Raw genomic sequence first — 23133 nt, 5'->3', positions numbered from 1 at the left:
CCTAATGCTCTAGTCTTTTCTTCCATTATTTTTACTTTTCTTTAAAATATCTTTTAGTTGTTGATGGATCTTTTATTTTATTTATATGTGGTGCTGAGAATCAAACCCAATACCTCACACATGCTAAGCAAGCACTCAATCACTGAGCCACAATCCTAACCCTTACTTTTCCTTTTTCCTATTTATATTGATTTGAACTTTTTACACCAAATCTTTACCTTAGGAGCAACTTGTAGATTTATTTTCTTCAACTGTGAGTAACTTAGTACAGTAAACCTTGGGCTAGAACTGAGACAATTTGGATCTTCTTTGGCCAAAAGGTCCAGATATGGTTTTGGAAAAGTCCTCTAAGGATTATAAGCCTTATTGTTCTAATATCTAAAACAAGTATGGAACAGGATTATAATTATTCAAAATAATGTTTGATTTTGGAGGATCATACAAAAGAGTGTCTGAAAATGAAAAATTAAAAGGGCTGCGGATGTGGCTCACTGGTTAAGCAACCCCTGGGTTCAATCCCCGGTACAAAAATAAATAAATAAATAAATAAACAATGACTTGAATTTTGGCTCATGCAAATCCATTCCCTACTTTAAGAAATAAATGACATTTTAAAAATGTAAAGGTCAGCAGAGCGCGGTGGCACACTCCTGCAATCCCAGCCGGGCAGGAGAATCACGAGTTCAAGGCCAACCTCACCAAAAGCCAGGTGCTAAGCAAGTCAATGAGACCCTGTCTATAAATAAAATACAAAATAGGGCTGGGGATGTGGCTCAGTGGCGGAATGCTCCTGCCCCTGCCCCGCAAAAAGGGGAGAACATTTCGAAGCCACTCAAATTGAGGTAGGTTTCTTGGAAAAAATGGATATCCATCTTAGACAAATTTTACATACATTATTAAGTCAACTGAATAAAAGCACCAAAATTAAGCCCCAGCTGCAAAATCCTACACCACACTCCTTCGTAGATTCTATTTTTATTTTTAAATGTCAACTTACACGCAAAATACATTGCGGACTTTCACCAGGGTCTTGGTCTTAAATAGGAAGCAACCTATCATGCATGAGATTTTGAGTGGTCTGGAAAGTGTCCTTTAACTTCTAAATATCCTCTCCATCTGTTGGCAGAAGCTGCAGTTCCAGAGCCGTTTGAGCCCCAAAGAGTGGCGATAAGTGAATCTGTCGTGTCTGTCCGACAGCTTTGAAAACGAGCAAACTTAAAAGTGAGAGATTATTAAATCTCCTGAGCTCGAGCTAGGGAACTCCTGAGTAAACAACGGCCTTTGCAAGTTTTGCTCTCCCGACCCCTAAGGCCAATAGGCACCGGGCGCCCCCACTAGTCTTCCAGACGGGCGCCAGTGGACACGCCACCCGCCCTACTGCTTTCTGATAGGTCCGCGAGAACGAGGCTAGAAGTAGAGTCGTGGCCCTATTGGTTAGCTGGTGTAGCCCGCGCGGGGCTTCCTGGGAGATGTAGTCCCAAGAGCCTCTCGCGCTGGCGAATTGCGGGTGTGACGTTGGAGACTTCGGCCCAGTGAGCCGACTGTGGCAGTAAAGAGGTGGGTGTGTTTGGAAAGGGAGGGATGAGAATTTGGGTGAATAAAACCTAAAGTGCTCAAAGTATAAGATGTCCGAGGCTTACGGACTCGCAGAAAGATAGATAAGGATCTACTTCGAATTGGGGCGCAGAGCGTTGGGGGTGGGGAGGCGCCAGGACCGCGGCCAATCAGGCGCCGGCAACTGTTGCCTAACCCTTGATGCCCCGCCTCTTGTCCTCACTCCAAGAAAGGGGGAGGAGCTCGGCTGTTTCTTGGCTGTGCTGTGGGGTGGGGAAGAGGGTGATTGGGTTTCCTGGCTGACTCTGGTAACTTTGTATTTGCACCCCAGAGGCCTAGGGACGTCCAGGTTATGGGCGGTGGGCTGGGGGTCCGGCCGCGCCCTATCTCGGTGTCGATTGGTCATCTCTCCTTCTGGGGCGCGGCCAGGGGCGGCACCCCCCAACCCCACCCGCTGCGAGGCGAGGACCTCCGGGATTCCTAGAGAGGCCTCGGAAGTGTTCTCGTGGGTGGGATTTATGGCTTAAGCTTCTACTTGCTTACTTCCGGTGAGGAAGTGTCAGCATCAGTGTTCTCCTGTTTTGTACGATTCCCGGTCTTCCAAATTTTGGCTGCGGGAGAATGATCTTCCTGGAGAGCTAATTGGGACTGGGGACTTGAGGGGAGGGAGTAGGGCTTTTGTATTCGGACGGGGAATCTGTCCCTAACCTTGACCGGGCTGTCTCTGTGTCGTGGGGTCAGGAGCGTTTCAGAAAAATTTAGGTCCAAATCTTTACCTTATACCATATCTCTTCTGGACCAATGAAGTCTTCAGTTGTCTGTCAAGCTCTTGTGGCTTGATGGACAGAACCAGTTATGAACATTTTAATGTTTTTCACCCCCATTCTGACTTAAGTTTGATTTATGGTAGAGAGAAGGAAGGGCTCCATCTGTAATAGTAAGTTTTGTCTCATTATTTATAGGAACTGTCAAGTATTTTTGCCTCTAAAATTGTGTCTTAGATTGAGACTGATGTGAAATTTTTATGAGTGTTCATTACTTTTTTTAAATCTTGGAGGTAATCTCTTGATAATCTTCTTATGGATGGAGTGGCGACTGTCTTGCAGTCCATATTTTTAAGTAAATTACTTCGTTGAGTGGTCATCTTTAGTTTTTGTATAGAACGTCTTTGCCGTCTCTCTTTGCTAATAATGATTCCCGATATATATCAGTAGGTTGCACACTACTGAAAGTGCTCTTCAGAAGACAAATTGGGTCAGAGTAACACAGCCAGCCTCGAGAGAATTCCCTCTGAGTTGGAATGATAATGACAGAATCCCGGGAAGTTATAGACTTAGATCCTCCAGCTGAGACTTCACCGGAACAGGAAGACCTTCTAATAGTGAAGGTGGAAGAAGAAGACTGCACCTGGATGCAGGAGTACAATCCGCCACCGTTTGAGACTTTTTACCAGCGGTTCAGGCATTTCCAGTACCATGAGGCATCAGGTCCACGCGAGGCTCTCAGTCAACTCCGGGTACTCTGCTGTGAGTGGCTGAGGCCCGAGTTGCACACCAAGGAGCAGATCCTGGAGCTATTGGTGCTGGAGCAGTTCCTGACCATCTTGCCAGAAGAGTTCCAGGCCTGGGTGAGAGAACATCATCCTGAAAGTGGCGAAGAGGCTGTGGCTGTGATAGAAAGTATACAGAGAGAGCTTGAGGAACGCAGGCAACAGGTGAGTGGAAGAAGAGGCAGGAGCAGTGAGGAAGGAGAGGAAAGAGTTAAGGAACTGCTAAGCAGGGGTGAGATTTTTAGCCCTGTGGTGCTTCATTCATATTCTTTTGTTCTCCTGGGATTAGGTACACTGTGGAGATTTCCTGCCACTCCAGCAAAGAGAAGCAATATCCAGTGTGTTAACCTGTAGAAGACAATCAGCGATTTTATTTATTTTTAAGATTATATTTATTTTTTGAGTGACATGATACAAAATCCAAAAAGGTACATAAGGTTATAATGAAAAGTAAGTTTTCCTCCCACCCCTAATTTCCCAACTGCCTAGTTCTCCTCTCCAGAGGCAGCCATTGTTACATGAAACTTGTATATCCTTACAGAGATATACCATATTCATTTATATTTTGGCATATATGTATATAATGTGCTTTAAAAACACACACAAATGTTAAGTCTATACACTTCTTCCTCTTTCTTTTTTCCTATATCTTAATTTGTGCAAATACATCTGCCTTACTCTTTTTATATTCCATTGTATGGATGTATCATAATTTATTTAACTCCTGTTCAAGGAGTTTAAGTTGTTCCATTTAAGTTGTTCCTTTAGATTAATTTTTAATGTTTACTGTGACAAACTTTTCTGAAATGAGTATCCTATATATTTTATTATATATATTATATATGTCAATTATAGGATGGATACTTTGAAGTCAAATTTTTGACTTGGTGGTATGTTTGAAATTTGGATAGCTGTTGCAGATTGCCCCTCATAAAAGTTATACCAATTTATATTCCCACCAGCCATGTATGAGTTTTTTTTAAGGGTTAATCATACATCATAATCGCTTTTTGTTTTTGCAAATTATCTGTTTATGTTTCTTACATGTTCCTTACTTGTTAGAAATAATAAGCATTGTGTCTATCATATGATTTCCACATATTATCTTTCCACTTTGTTGTTTGTCTTTGCTCGAGGAGATTTAAGATTTTTATGCAATCAGAATAAGTCTATTTTATGGTTTCTGGGTTTCGTGTCATACTTAAAAAGATGTTCTTCACTACAATATTATGAAAACATTTTCTTTTCCACTATTTTTTTTATGCTTTTAAATGGTTATTTCATCTTGAATTTATTTTTGTGTAGGTTGTATGGCATGGTTGCAGCTTAATTTTTTCCTAGATAAGTTTTTCCCACCAACTTATAATCTTTTTTTTGGTACTGGAAATTGAACCAGGGACGCTGTGCCACTGAGCTACATCCCCAGTCCTTTTCACTTTTTGAGACAGGGTCTCACTAAGTTTTTGAGACTGGCCTCAAAACTCGTGATCCTCCTGTCCTCAGTCTCCCAGGAATTATAGGCATGCACCGCTGCATCTTTCTCATAGTAATCCTTTTTTTCTTAACTAACTAAAATGCCACCTTTATCACATATCAAATTTCTGCTTGTGTTTGGGGTCCTTTTCAGGTCTTTCAATCATTTTTTTAATGATCTTGGCTGTTCATGTTTTGATATTTTAATTATTTGAGTTCTGTATAAAATGCTCGGCTTTGATAGGACTACTCTTATCCCTCCACTTTTTTTTTCAATGTTTTCTTTTCCCCTTATGGACTTAAGAATTACTTACTTAGTTTCCACCAAACCCAAAAACCTGTTGGTATTATTGTTGGTGTTTCATTATATCATGGTTAATTCAAGGAGAACTGATTATTTTATCTTCTTTTCCTTTCCTAATTTATAAACTAACTCCATTCCTTTATCTTGCTGCTAGCCTCATGATCTAAACTTTAATTTTTGTTTTTTGTTTTCCATAGCAAACAAACAAAAATCTTAATCTCGGGGTCATGTTTATAAGAGTTGAAAGCTAGCTAAAGAATTTCCTTCATTCCTTAGAGCCACTGCATTTAAGCATAAGGTACTAGTTCATTGTTCCTACCCTCTGGGTAAGGGATACTTAAGAGTTCCAGAATATCTTTGGGCTTATGGATTAGTTTAGCTCCCTCTGTGATTCAGGTAACAGCAGAAGGATGGCTGCAGCCAGACCCTGCAGCTGTCCTGCAAGATTAACCTTCAGATGGGAACTTTTAGACCTTTCTGTTGCTTAGTCTTGACATGAAGTAAAGGTTCATGGTGACATTCAGTTATTCTTTTTCTGAACCTAACTTGGGACACTAATGGACAACTTCCATTAGTGTGTTTTGCAGAAATAGATATTGAAATGTACAATTTAAAAGGATTTTTTAAAAATAGAGAATTTATAGCACATATTGCATGTTTACCCTTCTCGTTGTGATATGTGCAGCTTATCTTTGGAAGGGACACAGAGAAAAATCTGTTCTTAGTGGTAGTCAGTGCTTTCAGGTCCATAGATGAAATTTTCCCAAGGACCTCCAGAGCTCACTTTGCCTTTCCCTTTACCTGCCTTGTTGTATCCCAACTTTGTTCCTCAGCTTTATTTTTTACTCCATCCTTACTCCTTTGGGTTCCTTTCTCCTGTTCTCAGTGGATCTCAAGGGCTACTTTGGTTCTTTGGAGCTCAGATGCCCATTGACATACTTGGAACCATCTGAACTTTTGTTCTGAGTGGACTCACAGGAATGCACAAACTTTCAAAGTGGGTATTTGCCATAGGTATGTTCCAGCTACCTCTTAATGTAAAACCCATGACATATTTGCTGGGAGGGTTAAAATTTAAAGTGCTCTGAAACCTAAGGAAGGGGAAAAGGGAGATAGCAATTCAATTTTAGTGCAAGATCCTGTTACCTTCCAGTATACTGGGACTGAGCTGGTATTTTTCAGAATAGGTAGATTCTAGAGAATGGTTGTGGCAGAGTAATTGTGTATACCCTAGGATTGAGCAAGGGCCAAGAGCAGAAAGGTGGAGGCCTGTAGTACACTGGATAGGAACTAGCTTTAAGTCTTAGTGTTGGTCTGTCCAAGTGTGATTTCCTGTGTCCTATAATGATCTTTCCAACTTCCTTTCTCATCTCTCCCCTTCACTAACCTTTTACCCACACTGGACTCCTTATGGTTTCTGGATTGTACCAAAGATCCTCTTTCTGCCTGAGGTGTTTGCTAGTCTTCTGACTGCCTGGGTCATTTCTCTGTGCTTTTCCCTGGATGCCTTCTTCTCATCCTTGAGATGTTTCCTCAGAAAAACCTTCCCTGGCCTCCCAGTCTCATCTGTTGTGTCTCATAGCACCATGTTTCTCCCCTTGTGTGACATATACACAACTAGTAATTAACTATTTGTGTGTTGACATATTCCTTGAAAGTTTTCTACAAGTAAACTGTGTTATACCATTGCATAATTAATGTCCGACTCACTGTGGATACACATTAAATACTTGGTAAGGGAACAAATGAAAATCCAATGGAATTTTATTGTGTTTGTTCACATGTAACTGTGCTGATTGGTTGTGGTTGTTAGATTGTTGCATGTCCTGAAGTGCTTCCTCAGAAGATGGTCCCACCTGGAGCAGTGCAGGAGTCCTTCAATTCCCAGTTCCTGGCCATGGACACACAGCCTGAACAGGAGCCACAGAAGCCTCATATTCTGGAGGAAAATGGTGAGGCTCAGAATATCAGTGGAACAGACATGGCTGGAGCTTGGGTACCCTGGCCACATGGGCAGGTGGCATTGTAAAAGACTAGAGGTTGGATAGCTTCTCTGCAACCAGCAGGGTCTGAGGTCTGGAAACCTGGGGTGGGCTGGTATTGAGAAAGCACAGCTTCTTGGATAGCTAGGACTGTAGCACTTCTGTTCAGAAACAATAATGGAGCTTGAGAGTGTGGCTCAGTAGTAGAGCCTGTGCTTAGCATGTGTGAGGCTCTGAGATCCCCCAAAAAGGAGTTATCGCAAAAGCTATAACACATATTATTATAATGCAGATGATAAGTAAGTACAGGTACTGTTCAGAGATCTACTAAGTTTGTTAAAAAAGTACCATTATCTTGCTGCAGTTTTTTACTTCTGCTTCATAGATTTTGTTGTTATATACTTATGAAAAGGCTCTGCAGTTCCCAATTATGTTCATTTTTGTCTGCAAATTTGCTTGGAAGTCTTATTTGAAGCAGCTTTCTCAAAAACCTTTAGAACATTTGTTTTCCTCTTCCCTTCTTCTCTCTCCCATCTCAATTTTATCTACTTGCATTAGATATATCAAGGAAGAAAAATGAACAGATGAGTGTCATTTTTTTTTATAATTAAAAATTTTTTTTTAGTTGTGGATGGATACAAAATATTTATTTATTTTTATGTGGTGCTGAGGATCAAACCCAGTGCCTCACACATGCGATGCAGTGCCCTACCACTGAGCTACAGCCCCAGGCCCTGATTGTCATATTTATTATGATGTTTGTCCACAAATCCATATTCCCTAATCAGAAACCCTTGCTGTGAAATATATTTTAAGATTCAGAATTTTTCAGATTTGGCAAGGTAATATGATTTATATCATATGTTACACTATCAGCAGGATTAATATTTTTGCAGTGAAATGTGTGCATATTTACATTAAGTTGATTAAATAGACTTGAAATAGCTTCACATCAGGTCAGGTTTTTGCTGTCAAATTAATTTGATGCCTACCTTATTGAAAAAACATTCCTTTGGAGGTGGGCATGATGGAGCATGTTTGTAGTCCCAGCTACTTTGGGAGGCTGAAGCAGGAGGATCCTTGAACTCATGATTCAAGATGAGCCTGGACAACATAGCAAGATCCCGTCAGAGAAACATAACAAAACAATCCTTTGGTATCTAGAGTTGTATTTCCTAGTTGTGAATAAGGGATTATGTTTTCTCTGTTTGACCTTAGACTTTCTTCTGTGCTCCTACAGGTGGTCAGGTATTTCCTTTGACATACCTCACTGCCCTAATCTCTTCCAGCTTTAATTCCATGCTGGTTAAACTGCAGCAGCAGCAGCAATAGCTCTTCCTTATGTAGTGTGTACGTTGTGTAGAAACTGTTCTAAGTATTTTTCACCTTTTGGACTTCATTTAGCCTTCAGAGGCTCAGGAAAAATGGTCCTATTTGGGGTCAATACCTTTTTGGTTTTTATATTTTAAGTCATTTCATGAATAATTTACATAAAATGCAAAAGATAGCAAGAAATAATCTTTTAGAAATTTTATTGAATCAGTATCAAGTATATTTTGACATAAAAATCTTATAAAAGATGAAAGAATACTATCACACAATACTGTCCTTTTAGCAAAATGGGATGGTCCAAGATCTTGTTGCAAAATACCACATGGTGGGGCTGGGGCTGTAGCTCAGTGGCAGAGCATTTGCCTAGCACTTATGAGGCCCTGGGTTCTATCTTTAGCACCACATAAAAATAAACAAGAAAGGCATGTTGTCCATCTACAACTGCAAAAAAAGAAAAAAAAAAAAAAGAAAGAAAAAGACATGGTGGTGTCCTTCCTTTTGAAGGATTTGCTAGATGAAAATGCTATAGTTCCTTTTTGAAATTAGAAATACATTTATCATTGATTTTTTTAAAGTTGTTGGTAGACTTTTATTTTTTTGGTAGACCTTAATTCATTCATTCATTAATTTTCCAGCCCCTGAATTGCTTAATAATAGTGACTGTCTTTTGCAAATTTCTTCTCTTTGCTGATATGGGCAGCAAATGAAAAATTCGGAATTTTCAACTGTGTCAAATGAAACTATGGATATCAACAATCTTCTTTTCTACCTTCTTGAAGAATGATGCAACGTGTAATATTTTGAGAAAAATGAAGAATGATTTATTTTGCTCTTGTGATCCAAAATATTTTCTTTATTTTTTCCATTCTCATTATTTCAGTCTTATGTGGCATTGTTGAGAATAATTAGTAATGATCAGTAACAATGAGTTAATTCTTAGGATGATAAAATGAAACAGTATTTGAAGGTATAACAAAACTAAGGTCACACAGATTCTAAACTGTATCTTAGGTTTGTACAAGTATCCAATGGATCTCTAAAGAGTTTTTATCCTAGTTAAAGGAAATAAATTTCCTTTTGTACTTCAGAAGACTTAAAAATAATAAATATAGACCTGTACAGAGGTGCACCATGTAATTGCAGCCATTTGAGGGGCTGAGGCGGAAGGACCGCAGGTTTCAGGTTACCCTAGGTACCTTAGCAAGACCCCATCTCAAAATAAAAAATAGAAAGGACTGGTGATGTATAGCTCAGTGGTAAAAGTGCCCTTGGGTTCAATCTCCAGTATTACACACACACAACACACACACAGGTAAAAATTTTTGAAGGCAAGAATTGTTTTCCACTTATTTCTATAACACAGAATAGACCACATGCATACTTCCTGACTGAATATAAACTAACTGGATATTCCTTGAGGGGAGAGACTGAACTGAAGCCTTGCTAATCCAAGTGTAGTCCAAGAGATAGCAGCACTGGCATCACATGGGAGCTTGTTAGAAATGCAAAATCTCAGGCCCCACACAGGACTCTAGAGTTAGAATTTGCCATGTATTGGGGTCCCCTGTGAAGCCCTGGACACTAGGAAATGCTGTGGGCATGGAAGATGTGGAACTCTGATTATTCTTGGAGATCAATAGGGTCTACCTAAGCAGAGTGGAAAACATCCTTTACAGGGGAATGGGCAGCAGGGATTACCCTGATCAGAGCAAGAAGTCTGTTTTGAGGGGAAAGGAGGAAAAAGAAGGTAAATGTGAATGGGCCCGGAATGTAGAGGGTCTTGAGAGCAAAGCAGAAGAATTTGGCCTGGTGTGGCAGGGGTCATTGTAGATTCATGAGCAAAGGAGGCACATGATGGCTTTGAGAAGGAAACAGAGATTCTCACTTACACCTTTTTCTCCTCCTTCAGCCCTTCCTGTTCTCCAAGTTCCTTCCCTTCCCCTGAAGGACAGCCAGGAGCTGACAGCCTCACTTCTCTCAGCTGGGTCCCAGGTGAGCTGGAACCCCCTCTCCCTTTGTGAGGACCCATATCTCTTCTCTAAAGACTAGCCACCTTGTTCCCAAATCTTTATCAGGAGGTTTGTTTCTTTAATCAGCAACCAGACCCATCTGGGGTTGGTATCTTCATTCCCTTTATCTTTTCCTTTCTTCCCAGTACTTTCCAATCCTTTCTGAAGCAGAATCCCTCCCCTGACTTCTTTCCTTAATGCTCCCAGTTTTTCCCCTCACTCCAGATTTGAACATAGGGACTGGGAATTTAGCAGAGATCTCCTGTTTCAGAAGTTGGTGAAAATTGAAGACGTGGCTGATGTGGCTGTGTCCTTCATCCTGGAGGAATGGGAACATTTGGACCAGTCCCAGAAGTCTCTTTATAGGGAAGGCAGGAAGGAGAATTATGGGAGTATTACTTCTATGGGTAAGACTTATTTCCACCTGCATGGATTAGGAAATTTTAATTTTGTTGTCTTGTAAAGAATATTTCTAGCACGTCCTATAAAAGCATATGTGGCCGGTTGTAGTGGCATAAGCCTGTAATCCCAGCTACTTGGGAGGCTGAGGCAGGAGAACCTCAAGTTTGAGGCCAGCCTGGACAATTTATTGAGATCTTTCCTCAAGATCTATTTTAAAAAAAGAAAGAAAAAAAGGAAAAGGGCTGGGGATGTAGCTAAGTGGAACAGCACTTGACTAGCATGCATGAGACCTTGGGTTCTACCCCCAGTAACAACAACAACAAAAAAGAAACATATATGTCTGTATGTTTTAGTTGCTGTTGGTTTTCTTTTTCTTTCTCCCGGAGAGTAAACCTCCTTTTTTCTTATTCAGTATATTCTGGTTATTTCTGCCTTCATAAGGGTACAGTTGAAACTGATAGTACTTAGGGGAATAGTGTTTACCATCCAGCAAATCCTTTTTGCTTTTTTAAAATAAAAAAAAGCTTACTGGGCATGTTGGTGCACACCTGTCATTCTGTAACCATACTGACTATGGAGGCTGAGACCCGAGAATCTGCAAGTTTGAGGCCAGCCTTGGCACCTTCATGAGTTCTTGTCTTAAAAAAATCAAAAATAATTTTTTAAAAAAAGGGTTGGGGGTGTAGCTTAGTAGTGAAGTTCCCTAGGTTGTATCCCCAGTACACTACACACACACACACACACACACACACACACACACACACACACATACAAGATAAAGTTTAAACTAATAGGTTTAAATTTAAGTAAATTTTTGGTAGTTTTATTCTTTGATAAATTGGGTGGTTCTTAACAGAATATTTCTAATTTATGAAAATTTCTCATACTTTGTTGATTAACTTATAATGGTTTTTATGATTCTTTAGTAACACTGTTTCCTTCCCTTTCATATGTGGATGGTTAGTTGTTCACCCCATGACCATCCTCAGACCACCAACCCCTATTCTGTGATATTTACCTTGGGATCTGCATTTTACCCATCATATCACTTCTTGGTTTCTAAGGTCCTATTTGTAACTAGGTTTTGATCCTGAAAGCTAACATTCAGTTAGCTGTCTGGGGCAGTGATAAACTGTAGCTAAATACTATTGCAAACATTTTAGAGATTGTGGTTTTTCACTTTTTAAAAATTCATTCTTCTAGAAGAACCACTCTATATCAGGCACGCTGGTGAACTTCATATACAAGGCCAGATTTCTTTTGAGAAACATTATGTCAGTCTACATTGTCTAAGGATTTTTAGTTCACTCACATGCTTTTACCAAAAAGGTATAAAAATGACTCCTCTTTTTAACAGTTTTTTGGTTGCTGTTAATATTTGTTTGTATTTCCTTTTGTTTGATTTATTTTTATGTGTCCTTTGTTCATTAATCTATTTGGATCTTAGTAGTAGTCTTTTATGTCAATGAATTTATATAATAAAAATGTTGTATTTAATGCCTTTTTAAATTCTCTTTTAATTTCTGATAGCTCACTTGTCTAATTTTCTAATTTGAGTCTATTCATATTGCTTTATGTTTTTCAGTTACTGTATCAGTACTTCATGGGTTCCAGAGTTTGAGGTGCTTAGTGTATTTCTTTCCTGTATCATTCTCCAAGCAGTTCTCACTTCTTACCATCTGCTTTTTCTCATTGGCTTCATTACAACATATTTACAGTTTCAGTATTCTTCTCCACATTAAAATTAGATTCAGTAGTTTCCATCTTCTTAACTTTTCTTTCTTTTTAAATTTTTTTTTTAATTTAGTTTTGAGTTGTAGTTGGACATGATACCTTTATTTTATTTTTATGTGGTGCTGAGGATCGAACCAAGGGCCTTTCGTACATGCTAGGTTAGCACTCTACCACTGAGTCACAACCCCAATCACTTAACTTTTCTTAGAAGACCACATTTGATTATTTTCATGCCTGTGGCTTTCTAACAGTATCACAGAAAGTCAGAATTTTAAAAGATGTTTATTGTGTTTGGAAATGAGATTTTTAAAAATAAATGAATGTATCTTGGAAACAGTAGTTTCCATGGTGTAGATCGGGGAACATAAGACAATGTCTGTGAAGACTACAACGGAGAAGGATTTGAAAGAGCTATTACGATATATACTTCAAGAACAATGTCTCTAAAGAGGAAGAGAAAGAGACCTAATCACTAAAAGAGTACATGGGTTGAGTGGATGGATATTTTATATGGAGAAGTTTTAAGCATATTTCAATGCTCCTGAGAAATAACTCATTGTTTAATACATGGTGAGAGAAGAAATGTGCTGTAGGGAGGACTAAAGAAAGCATGAAGTCCGGGGTATAGGAAGGAGCACGGGGTGGCTTTGGCTAGGGAGAGAGAGATCTCTCTATTATGAGACGAGGGAGGAGGAAAGAAGAGACTACCAGTAAGTTCAGAGATGTGGGTAAAGGACATTTAAAGGAGTTCTTGGCTGGGTAGCTTTGACTTTCCCTGAAATAGGAGAAAAAGTCCCTGTTCAGAGATGACAGCATAGGCTGTAAGTAGGTGGTAGAGTAGTGGTTTCAATGCAGTAGAGAACGTTGATTTTTATTTTAAAAGGGCATACTGCACCATAGTATAAAATTCAAATATTAAAATGGATATAAAGTGAAAAATAGTTTTCCTTTCAGAGGCAAAACTATTATCAGATCTGGACATATTCTATACGTATGTAGGTTCATATGCACTATTTGTGTTTGTTTTTTTGTGTGTGTTTGAGATGGGGTTTCACAGTGCTGCCCAAGTTGACGTCAAACTCATGTCCTACTTTAGCCTCTCCTGAGTTACTGGGCTTCTAGGCACATGTCACCATGCCCAGCTTTCATTGTTTATTCTTTTTTGAACCCAGCGGTACTTGACCGCTGAGCCATATCCCCAACCTGTTTTATATTTTGTGTTGAGACACACTTTCACTAAGTCGCTAAAACTGACTTTGAACTTGCAATCCTTCTGCCTCACCCTTTAATCCCGAGCTACTGGGATTATAGGCATGCACCACTGTGCCTGGCCCAGCTTCCTTTATTTACTACAGTGATATAACTGGAAGTTTATGATGGAATGTTTTGATATAGCTGCTAAGAACAATGAGTGAGGAGAGAAGCCAGACTTAGAAAACAACATGCCAAACAGGACACTGTGGAGTTGAAGATGATGATTTCGTAAAGCACCAGGTCTGTCTGATTGGATGTGTTCATATACCTACAGCCCCCAACTACATTACTCAGTAGCCTGGGATTGCATTGAACAAGGAAAGTTCTATGTTTCATATGCAGATAAGCCAGGGAAATCATCAGAAAGCTTGTCCTGCACACTAAGAAGAGGCTGGGGAAGAGGCAAGAAGCTGGTGTGTAAGCCAGGTGGTATAGCAACCTGTGTCATCCCTGTCCCTGGAAAGGGACCGTTGTTAATAGCCCCAAGGAGGTACATGCACTGTGGATTTTTTTTTTTTTTCAAATTCAGTCCTGCAAAAAGAAAGCCATGTATATATTTGATTTTTGGAACATGAAAATTCTAAGAATAAAATATGTGAGCCAGGCGTGGTGGTGCACACCTGTAATCCCAGCAACTCAGGAGGCTGAGGCTGAAAGATTGCAAGTTCAAAACCAGCCTCAGCAATTTAGTGAGGCCCTGAGCAATTTAGTGAGACTGTGTCTCAAAATAAAAAAATAAAATGGGCTGGGGATGTGACTCAGTGGCTAAGTACCCCTGGGTTCAATCCTTGGAACCAAAAAAAAAAAAAAAAACCCAAACAAATATGTAATATGAATAAAAGAGAAAAAATATTGTGGTACCTGGGATCATCTCATTAGTTAAATGGGGGAGAGAAAAACATGTGAAAAGTCTAGTTTGGGCCTTGGGACATAGTTCATTGGTAGATCACTTGCCTAGAATGTGCAAGAACCCTGAATTCAATCTCTAGTACTGCCAAAAAAAAAAAAAAAAGTCTGGTTTTATGAGAGTGTTTTTTGTTTATATATATTTGTTTACACAGCTAAAATATCCTTAGAAAGAGAAATTAAATAAAAATAGCTCTATGGTAAATTAAAATGTCTTCATAGTACAAGAGTTATAACTCCTGACTATGTCAAAAAAATAGTAATAGTGTCTACCTCAAAATATCATTATGAGGATTAACTGTGCTATAAATTGTAAAACACTCAGGATAGTGCCTGGCTCACAGCAAGCACTCAATAAGTTAAATGTTAGCTTTTGGGGGGGTACTGGGGATTGAACCCAGGGGTGCCTTATCACTGAATTACATCTCCAGCCCTTTAAAAAAATTTTTAAGACAGGGTCTTGCCTAGTTGATTAGGTTTTGCTGAGTTACTGAGGCTGGCTTGAAACTCCTGCCTCAGCCTCTCAAGTCGCTGCAATACCATGTGTGCCTCTGTGCCTAGCTAAATGTTACCTCTTATTACTATTATTATGTAATATTGAAAATTCTTTTCACAAGAAATTTTATTAGAAAATTCTCAATAGGCCATGATCTCCCTAGCATTTAAAAAATAATGTTGCCTGATTTTTGTTATTTACTAAAGATTTGTCTTTGCCAACTATATTAATCTTCAGTCTTTTGAGTAAAATATCAGTTGCTGATACAATGTCACAAGGGAACGGGCTGTAGTCGTTTAAACATGATATATTTATCAGTGACTACTGTATGTTAACCTAGCTCTTAAAAGCAGTAGGTACTTAATTATAGAAAGAATTTTTTTTTTCTTTAGACTAATTCCTACCACACTGAAATCCTTTAGAAATTGGAAAAACTAGAAAGTTCACCTTTCTTCTTCAAGCTGTGAATTCAAAGGAAGAGGAAAGTAAAGACTGGATTAGCTGCATAACCCAAGTCAAATCTTTATTAAGACTATTTTACTTAGTAGTGCACAGGTGTTCACAAATAGTTCCTCTGTGTATCATACCAAGAAGCTCTCCTCTTCATTAATGACTAGAACGACTGCTCTCCAGTCTCATCTTTGAACCATTCTTGCCAACTCTTCAGTTTACTCCCCTGTCTCAGTTTTCTACTTGGCTATTCTTTATTCCGTCCTTGTATTGGCAGGTCATTTTACAAAGTCATGCATTTCTAGATGTATGGGTTTCACTTAATTATCCAGTATCCCTCAGTCATTTCTTCTAATGCAAGGAATAGCTAATCTCCCCCATTTTCCTTGTCTTATTTCAGATTATGAGTCCAGGGACAATGATATGGAGCTCATAGTAAAGCAGATTTCTGATGAAGCAGACACCCATTGGATGGCACCAAGAAGCCCTGAAAGGAATGCACCCCAGAGTCAAGAGTTTGCCGAAGTTAGTGACCTTAAAGGAATGGTACAGAGGTGGCAGGTAAACCCCACTGTGGGGAAATCCAGACAGAATCCTTCCCAGAAAAGAGATCTTGGTGTCAGCACAGCCATTAACCGTAAGCAGAACACAAATGGTGAGAGGGGCCACAGATGTACCGATTGTGGGAAATTTTTCCTTCAAGCTTCAAACTTTATTCAGCATCGACGAATCCACACTGGAGAAAAACCATTTAAGTGTGGTGAATGTGGGAAAAGCTATAATCAGCGCGTGCACCTCACGCAGCACCAGAGGGTCCACACTGGTGAGAAACCCTATAAGTGTCAGGTGTGCGGCAAGGCTTTCCGGGTGAGCTCCCATCTCGTGCAGCACCACAGCGTCCACAGTGGAGAGAGGCCCTATGGGTGTAACGAATGCGGGAAGAACTTCGGCCGCCATTCACACCTGATCGAACACCTGAAACGCCACTTCAGAGAGAAATCCCAAAGATGTATGTGTGAGGATTTTGTACTTGGGGAATAAATGGAGGCAAAAATTGTTTTATGAACTTGTTACCACAGGGCAGATAGGTTGTGATACTGGGAGCAGTAGGAAGGGGCAAAGATGAATAGTTTTTTATTCTTATTTAAACTTAAATTATCAAGTTGACAGGCAAAACCCACTATTGAATAACTCACCTTTCCCTACATTTATCTGCTCCAGGTCTTACCTGTTTCTTTGATAATTCCATTTTGCATACTAATACCGCTATCGCTTGACTCATGCACAGACATTATCTGTGGACTTTATATTGTAGTAAATGAGGATTTTGGTTCTCTTACATGATTCTTTGTTGGTTTCCCCTTCTTGCAGTTTAGTCATTTCACTCATTTTATTTTAAAATGATAAAATAACAGTTGTGTAGGAAGTTTGGAGGAAAGTAGGAGGTAGAAAAAAAATTACCCGCATAATCCCACCATCCTAATCAAGAGAACTATTATTATTTAGTGTGTTTCCTTCTCTATTTTTCATGAGTCTATTTTACATAGTTGTACTCACAGGATATAATTATTAGACATATACAATATCCAGTGTTGCTTAGCCCTCCTGTTTATTTTTGACAACCTGCCATTGTTGACATAATTATAATTTACCTAACTGTTCCTCAATAGTTAAACTTCTAATATCTTCTTCTTTGTCCTAATAATTGTGTTATATCTGTGAATTTTCCTGTATTTAGGATTATTTCCTTATTATAGATCATAGACGTAGAATTAGTAATGAAAAGACAAAATATATTTCTATGGCTCTTGATTTGGGAGGCTGGGGTTGTAGCTTAGTGGTAGAGTGCTTGCCTTGTATACATATCACCAAATTGCTTCTTCCTTTTTTTTTTTTTTCCTAAGCAGTGCTGGGAGAGAATCTTGGTCCTTGTACATGCTAAGCAAGCACTCAATGACTGAGCCATATCCCCAGCCCTATTTTTTGTATTTTATTTAGAGACAGGATCTCACTGAGTTGCTTATCGCCTCACTTTTGCTGAGCCTAGCTTTGAACTCGCAATCCTCCTGTCTCAGTCTCCTGAGCCTCTGGGATTATAGGTGTATGCCATAGTGCCCAGCCCCAAATTGCTTCTTTTTTTTTTTTAAATATATTTTTTAGCTGTAGATGGACACAATATCTTTATTTTTATGTGGTTTTGAGGATCGAATCCAGGGCCTCATGCATACAAGGCAAGCACTCTACCAATGAGCTACAACCCTAGCCTCCCAAATTGCTTCTTAAAATAAATGTACCACATGTGAGTTTCAGTTTTATTAATTTTTTACCATAGTATTATTTTTTGTTTTTTTATTTATTTTTTAAATTTTATTTATTTTTAAAATTTTATTTATTTTTTAGGTGTAGATGGATACAACACAATTCCTTTATTTTTATGTGGTGCTGAGGTTCAAACCTGGGTCCTGCCTGTGCTAGGAGAGCGCTCTACTGCTGAGCTACAATCCCAGTCCTATTTGTTTGTTTTTTATTGGGGACTGAATCCAGGAATGCCATAACTCTGAGCTATATCCCCAGTTTAATTTTGAGACAGGGTCTCTCTAAGTTGCCCAGTCTGGCCTCTAACTTGTCATCCTACTGTCTTAACCTCCCAGGTTGCTGGGATTATAGGTATGTGCCACCATTCCCAGCCTTAAAATATTTTTTTTTTTAACAAGATGAATAAGCAGAAGAGTTTTTTTTTTTCTTTTTTTTTTGTCTGTGTGGTACTGGGCATTGAATCCAGTGGATCCTCTACCTCTGAGCTTTATTCTGAGCCCTTTTATTTTTTCCTTTGAGACAGTGTCTCACTGAGTTGCCCAGTTTAGCCTTGAACTTGCAACCCCCCTGCTTCAGCCTCCTGAGTTGCTGGGATTATAGGCATGTACCACAACATTGAGCAGTTTTCTATTTTTATTCCTATTGGCATTAAGTATCTACATGTACCCCCCCTTTGTTACACCTATTACATCATAATTTCATCTGATTATCCTCTTTTTTCTTGTTATTTTTTGTTTTGTAAAAGAATTGATGACGTTTCTGTTTTTTTTAAGGTAATGACAAAAGAAATAAGAATACAAAATTGAATGTTAAGAAGAAAATAGAACTTTCAGAAGCAGATATAGAACTATCAGGAAAAATCCAGAGGAATGCCTCTCAGGTTCAAGGTTTTGGAGAAGGCTATGAACACCAAGGCAAGGCAGATAGAAAGCAGGGAATTCCCATGAAAGAAATTTTAGGACAACCATCTTCAAAGAAGATGAATTGTAGTGACGTCTCCTATGTCCACAAAAAATCCTCTACAGGAGAAAGACCACATAAATGTAATGAATGTGGGAAGAGCTTTATTCAGAGTGCACATCTCATTCAACATCAACGAATACACACTGGGGAGAAACCATTTAGGTGTGATGAATGTGGAAAAAGTTACAATCAGCGTGTGCACCTTACTCAACATCAGCGAGTTCACACTGGTGAAAAACCCTATACTTGTCATTTATGTGGGAAAGCATTTAGAGTGAGGTCCCATCTTGTTCAGCATCAGAGTGTGCACAGCGGGGAGAGGCCCTTCAAGTGTAATGAATGTGGGAAAGGCTTTGGGAGACGGTCACACCTTGCTGGACATCTACGACTTCACTCAAGGGAGAAATCCCATCAGTGTCATGAGTGTGGGGAGATCTTTTTCCAGTATGTTAGCCTAATTGAACATCAAGTGCTCCACATGGGTCAGAAAAATGAAAAAAATGGCATTTGTGAGGAAGCATATAGTTGGAACTTGACAGTGATTGAAGATAAGAAGATTGAGTTACAAGAGCAGCCTTATAAGTGTGATATATGTGGAAGAGCTTTTAATTACAGTTCAGACCTTATTCAGCATTACAGAACTCATACTGCAGAGAAAATCCATAAATGTGATATATGTAGAGAAAATGTTGGCCAGTGTTCTCACACAAAACAACATCAAAAAATCTACTCCAGCACAAAATCCCACCAGTGTAATGAATGTGGAAGAGTCTTCACTTTGAAGTCACATCTTAATCAACATCAGAGAATCCATACTGGTGAAAAACCTTTTCAGTGTAAAGAATGTGGAATGAGTTTCAGTTGGAGTTGCAGCCTCTTTAAACATCTGAGGAGCCATGAGAGGACAGATTCCATAAACAACTTAAGTGTGTAGGTGTTTCTGTTGAAAAACAGCCCAACTTTTGCTGTTTAGCCCAACAGCCTTCCTGAAGAGAAACCTTAACTACTATAATGAGTGTGGTAATGATGTCAAGCATTTCTCCAGTGTAACCATCAAACCTATGGGTGTTTTAAATCCTTCAGTTAGAACTTGGCTTTAGGAACCGGGAGCATCACAATAAAGAAATCCCTGTTTGTTCTTCCCATTGAGAAGCACTTTGATTAGCATCCTCATGCTTGAAAGTAGACAAAAAGAATCTCTGAAGACACCCAATGAAGGATAAGCCTTTAGATGACAGTCTATTTGAGACTCAGAATATTGACACTGGGAAAAGCCTCATGAATGCAGTAGAAATAAGCTTTATTTGTAGTTTTGGCCTTGTTTGACCGTATATCTATTCAGGGAAGAGTGCAGTGAAAGAAAGAACTCTAGCATGATATCCGTTTGGTACCTCAGCAATGAACCTTTTCTAGAAATTATTATTCTACCACTAGAATACTCCATTGTTCTCATCTTGAGTATTAAACCCTTTGAAAAGAAATTGATTAAAGGTATTTCTGTTTTGGCAGATTGGGGTTCTGAGACTGGATGGGATGTGTTCCTACTACCTTATTACAACTTCTCCATGAAATACTAACATTAGTTTTGATTCTACTGACAACAAGATTAGCTAGAGGAGTTAAATTTTAAGTTTATGAGACAGTGCTGGCCAAGAACATATTATGGTATGGGAGAGAAACCTTTGGGTGATTGAGAAGACAGAACTATAGATGGTTTATATTATATTACAAGAAAAGGACAGCTAAATCCAAGTTGAATTAAAAACCTTGGCCCAAGCAATGTGTGTGTCAATCCTAGCTACCCTGGGAATAGATCTCCCCTATAGATAGGGTGATGGCAGGTAGAATGAGTTTACATTGCAGCTGGAATTGAAAAATAGTAACAAGGAACAGAAAGTAACATGGTTAGTTAGCTCTACAGTGTGGGAATGTCTTGTTATGACATGGATAAGAACATTGACTTGAACCTGTTTGCCAGAAAGGGCAAGAGTACTTCTGCTGATTTTGCCTGGTGCACAATAAGTGCCCACTAAGTATTGTTAATTGGATGTGTGGCACATGATGGTGTCCTGTCTAGACCCCTTGGCTACACTGTCACCTACCACTCAGCTGCTCTGTTTATTAGCTGCTAAGTGCTCACAGATCTGCTCCAGATACTGGGGATTTGTCCTCAGAAGATGGGAGCTGCTTCAGTCAGGAGTTCTCCCCTCCACACCCCTAGCCACTGATTGATTGATTTGGGGTACAAAAGGTGGATTCCCTTGCCTGAATGGGGAAACTTAATGGTGTACTTTATGCTCCAGAACCTTCTTTGAGGATCAGACCGAGTCAACTTTAAGCCATATCCATACTTGGCTCTTTTCCTTTCCTGTCTTCTCTTTTCCTCCTTCTTCAAGGGCTTTTCTTGAGGAGCATGCCCTCCATTAGTTACTGACTCTGAAGCCCTGTCTTAGGCTGTACTATAGAGAACTTGAACTTGATCTAAGACATTTGGTGCCATGAGTGGACCTAAAAAAGCTAAGAATGGCCTATAGAGGGCTGGGGGTGTTTGATCTCAAGCACCACCAAATAAAAGGAGTGGCTTGTGGAACTATTACTGATAGAGTGTGGAGTGTTGCTAGTCCTTGGCATGTGGTACCTCTTCAGTCTCTGAGATGTTCACTTGTGAACTGGGTGGAAAGGGATGAACTAACTTGTATAAAGTTTGGGGAAAACGGTGGAGGGGGGAAAGGATTATAGAATTGGGTAGTTCTGCTGAAAGCCACTGATTCCTTGAGAGAAAACGACAATTGGTTAAATAGCCACCAATTCAAAGTGTATGGGGGCCGGGGATGTGGCTCCTTGGTAGAGCCTTTGCCAGGCATGCATGAGGCTCTGGGTTTGATCCCTAGCACTGCAAAAAGTAAAAACTACAAAGTGTGAGTGACTGGAGGCCTCCTTGGATTTAAAAAGATCCTCATCTGCAAACATAATCACAGAAGTTCAGGTAAAAGGCTTAATTAAGAATGACAGGACATCAACAAAGCCTGAATTCACAACTGAGACAGGTCTAACCAAAGACAGGGCTCTGGTGGGGAGGGGGTGGAAAAGATGGGACTCTGGGTAGCTGTACTTATTTAAATCCATAGAGTCCCTTGATTTATCCCTGCAAAAGTGGCCCACTAATATAGAACTTTCCCCCTGCTTGATAAACCAAGATGCCTCAAATGAGGTGGGTGATCTACAAGACAATGCTGACCTTCAACCTCCCTACTGGTCTCCCAGACAGGTTAGGAAGATCAAGTCTCACCACAATCCGACATTAATTACTGGGCCTGCTAAAGGAGCACAGAGATTCCATACCGAAGGAGCTGCAAGTCCTGGTTAGCATGTGCTGGCAGGACCAGGAGACCATGCCAGAGAGAGGATCCCGAGGGTGCTGACCAGAGGTCAAAGTTGGAATGGGAACATCTGACAACATGAAGATACTCCCTGTGTGACAGAACTTAGCAATATGACAAGAGGGAGAGGAGTCTAATGTGCTGCTGATTCTTGAAAGCTTACGAAGGCTAATGGCCTACATTAAATGAAATAAAGGTGCCATAACCCCTGAACAGAGGATTAAAAGTTCATAGAAGATCTAGGATGGGACTACCACCATCAGCTACGTTTCTTGGGAGGGTCTGGGGAGCACTCCTTGTACACAGGTAATAAAGACCACAGTGGTGGTAGGGCCGTCAGTATCAATTTGAAGCCTAGTAGTGGTTGTCCTCATTTGCTGGGCCTGATAGTAAGAAATGCTCTTAACAGTGCTGGGCTCCTTAGTAGCAAAGGGGATGATGGATCCTGGAATAGCAGAAGCCAGGTGGCAGTATATAACTGTTAGAAACTAAGTGGGTGTAATTACTATAATGGGCAGCAAGGTCTGAATGGACAGATGGGAAGCTGACTTCAGGGCTACATGGAGATGGCTAATGAAACAAGAATGTTGCTTAACATAGTTAGAAGAGATAAGGGTGAACAGAAGTCTGGAGCCAACCACTCCATTGAAAACTGGCTCAGTTTGTAGGTTTAAACCTATTCGAAGAACCCATGGATTAAAAGTAAGTCTAATTCCTGCCGAGCATGGTGGTGCATATCTGTAATCCCAGTGATTCAAGAGGCTAAAGCAAGAGGAACACAAGTTCGAGGCTATCCTTAGCAGTTTAGCAAGTCCTGTCTCAAAAAACAAGAGTCCTGTCCTCAAAAAGGACAAATTAAAAAATGTTCTTCCAACAGTGATTCAATAACATCACCTTTGAATACAGGGCAAGGTCATTGATCAATGGGCATGTTTTTATGTCAGCTCAATATCTTTAATTAATGAAGGACAAACATCAAGATATTGAATTAGTTTATTATAAATCAAATCTGATGAGAATTTTGAGTTT

At 39.7% G+C, this 23133-nt stretch overlaps 1 protein-coding gene across 6 annotated transcripts; it reads left to right on the top strand.

Annotated features, from left to right (window-relative positions):
• Nucleotides 1-1471: 1471 nt before the first annotated feature.
• Zkscan5 (zinc finger with KRAB and SCAN domains 5) lies at nt 1472-20191 on the top strand. 6 transcript variants are annotated; one of them, XM_026404156.2, is made up of 7 exons: nt 1472-1557; nt 2769-3268; nt 6694-6832; nt 10104-10186; nt 10478-10610; nt 15846-16454; nt 18535-20191. In XM_026404156.2, exons 2-7 carry the CDS (start codon nt 2855-2857, stop codon nt 19656-19658), a joined length of 2502 nt encoding a protein of 833 aa, XP_026259941.2. In that variant the 5' UTR covers nt 1472-1557; nt 2769-2854; the 3' UTR covers nt 19659-20191. The 6 variants fall into 6 exon arrangements, with proteins under 6 accessions (XP_026259941.2, XP_026259938.2, XP_026259940.2 ...); XM_026404153.2 differs by having other exon boundaries at nt 10475-10610; XM_026404155.2 differs by having other exon boundaries at nt 1486-1557; nt 2766-3268; nt 10475-10610.
• The last annotated feature ends 2942 nt before the right edge of the window (nt 20192-23133 follow it).

The sequence above is a fragment of the Urocitellus parryii genome, chromosome 9, assembly GCF_045843805.1.
Source record: "Urocitellus parryii isolate mUroPar1 chromosome 9, mUroPar1.hap1, whole genome shotgun sequence".
In the NCBI taxonomy this organism is placed as follows: domain Eukaryota; kingdom Metazoa; phylum Chordata; class Mammalia; order Rodentia; family Sciuridae; genus Urocitellus; species Urocitellus parryii.
The sequence above is the reverse complement of the archived record's forward strand: the minus strand, read 5'-3'. Positions and strand labels throughout refer to the sequence as shown.

Excerpts from the sequence above, each read along its gene's own strand:
- Zkscan5 (XM_026404153.2), top strand. The coding sequence starts at position 2,855 with ATGATAATGACAGAATCCCGGGAAGTTATAGACTTAGATCCTCCAGCT. Across the intron at positions 3,269-6,693 it reads TTGAGGAACGCAGGCAACAG|ATTGTTGCATGTCCTGAAGT; the intron begins GTGAGTGGAAGA and ends TGTGGTTGTTAG. Across the intron at positions 16,455-18,534 it reads CAGAGAGAAATCCCAAAGAT|GTAATGACAAAAGAAATAAG; the intron begins GTATGTGTGAGG and ends GTTTTTTTTAAG.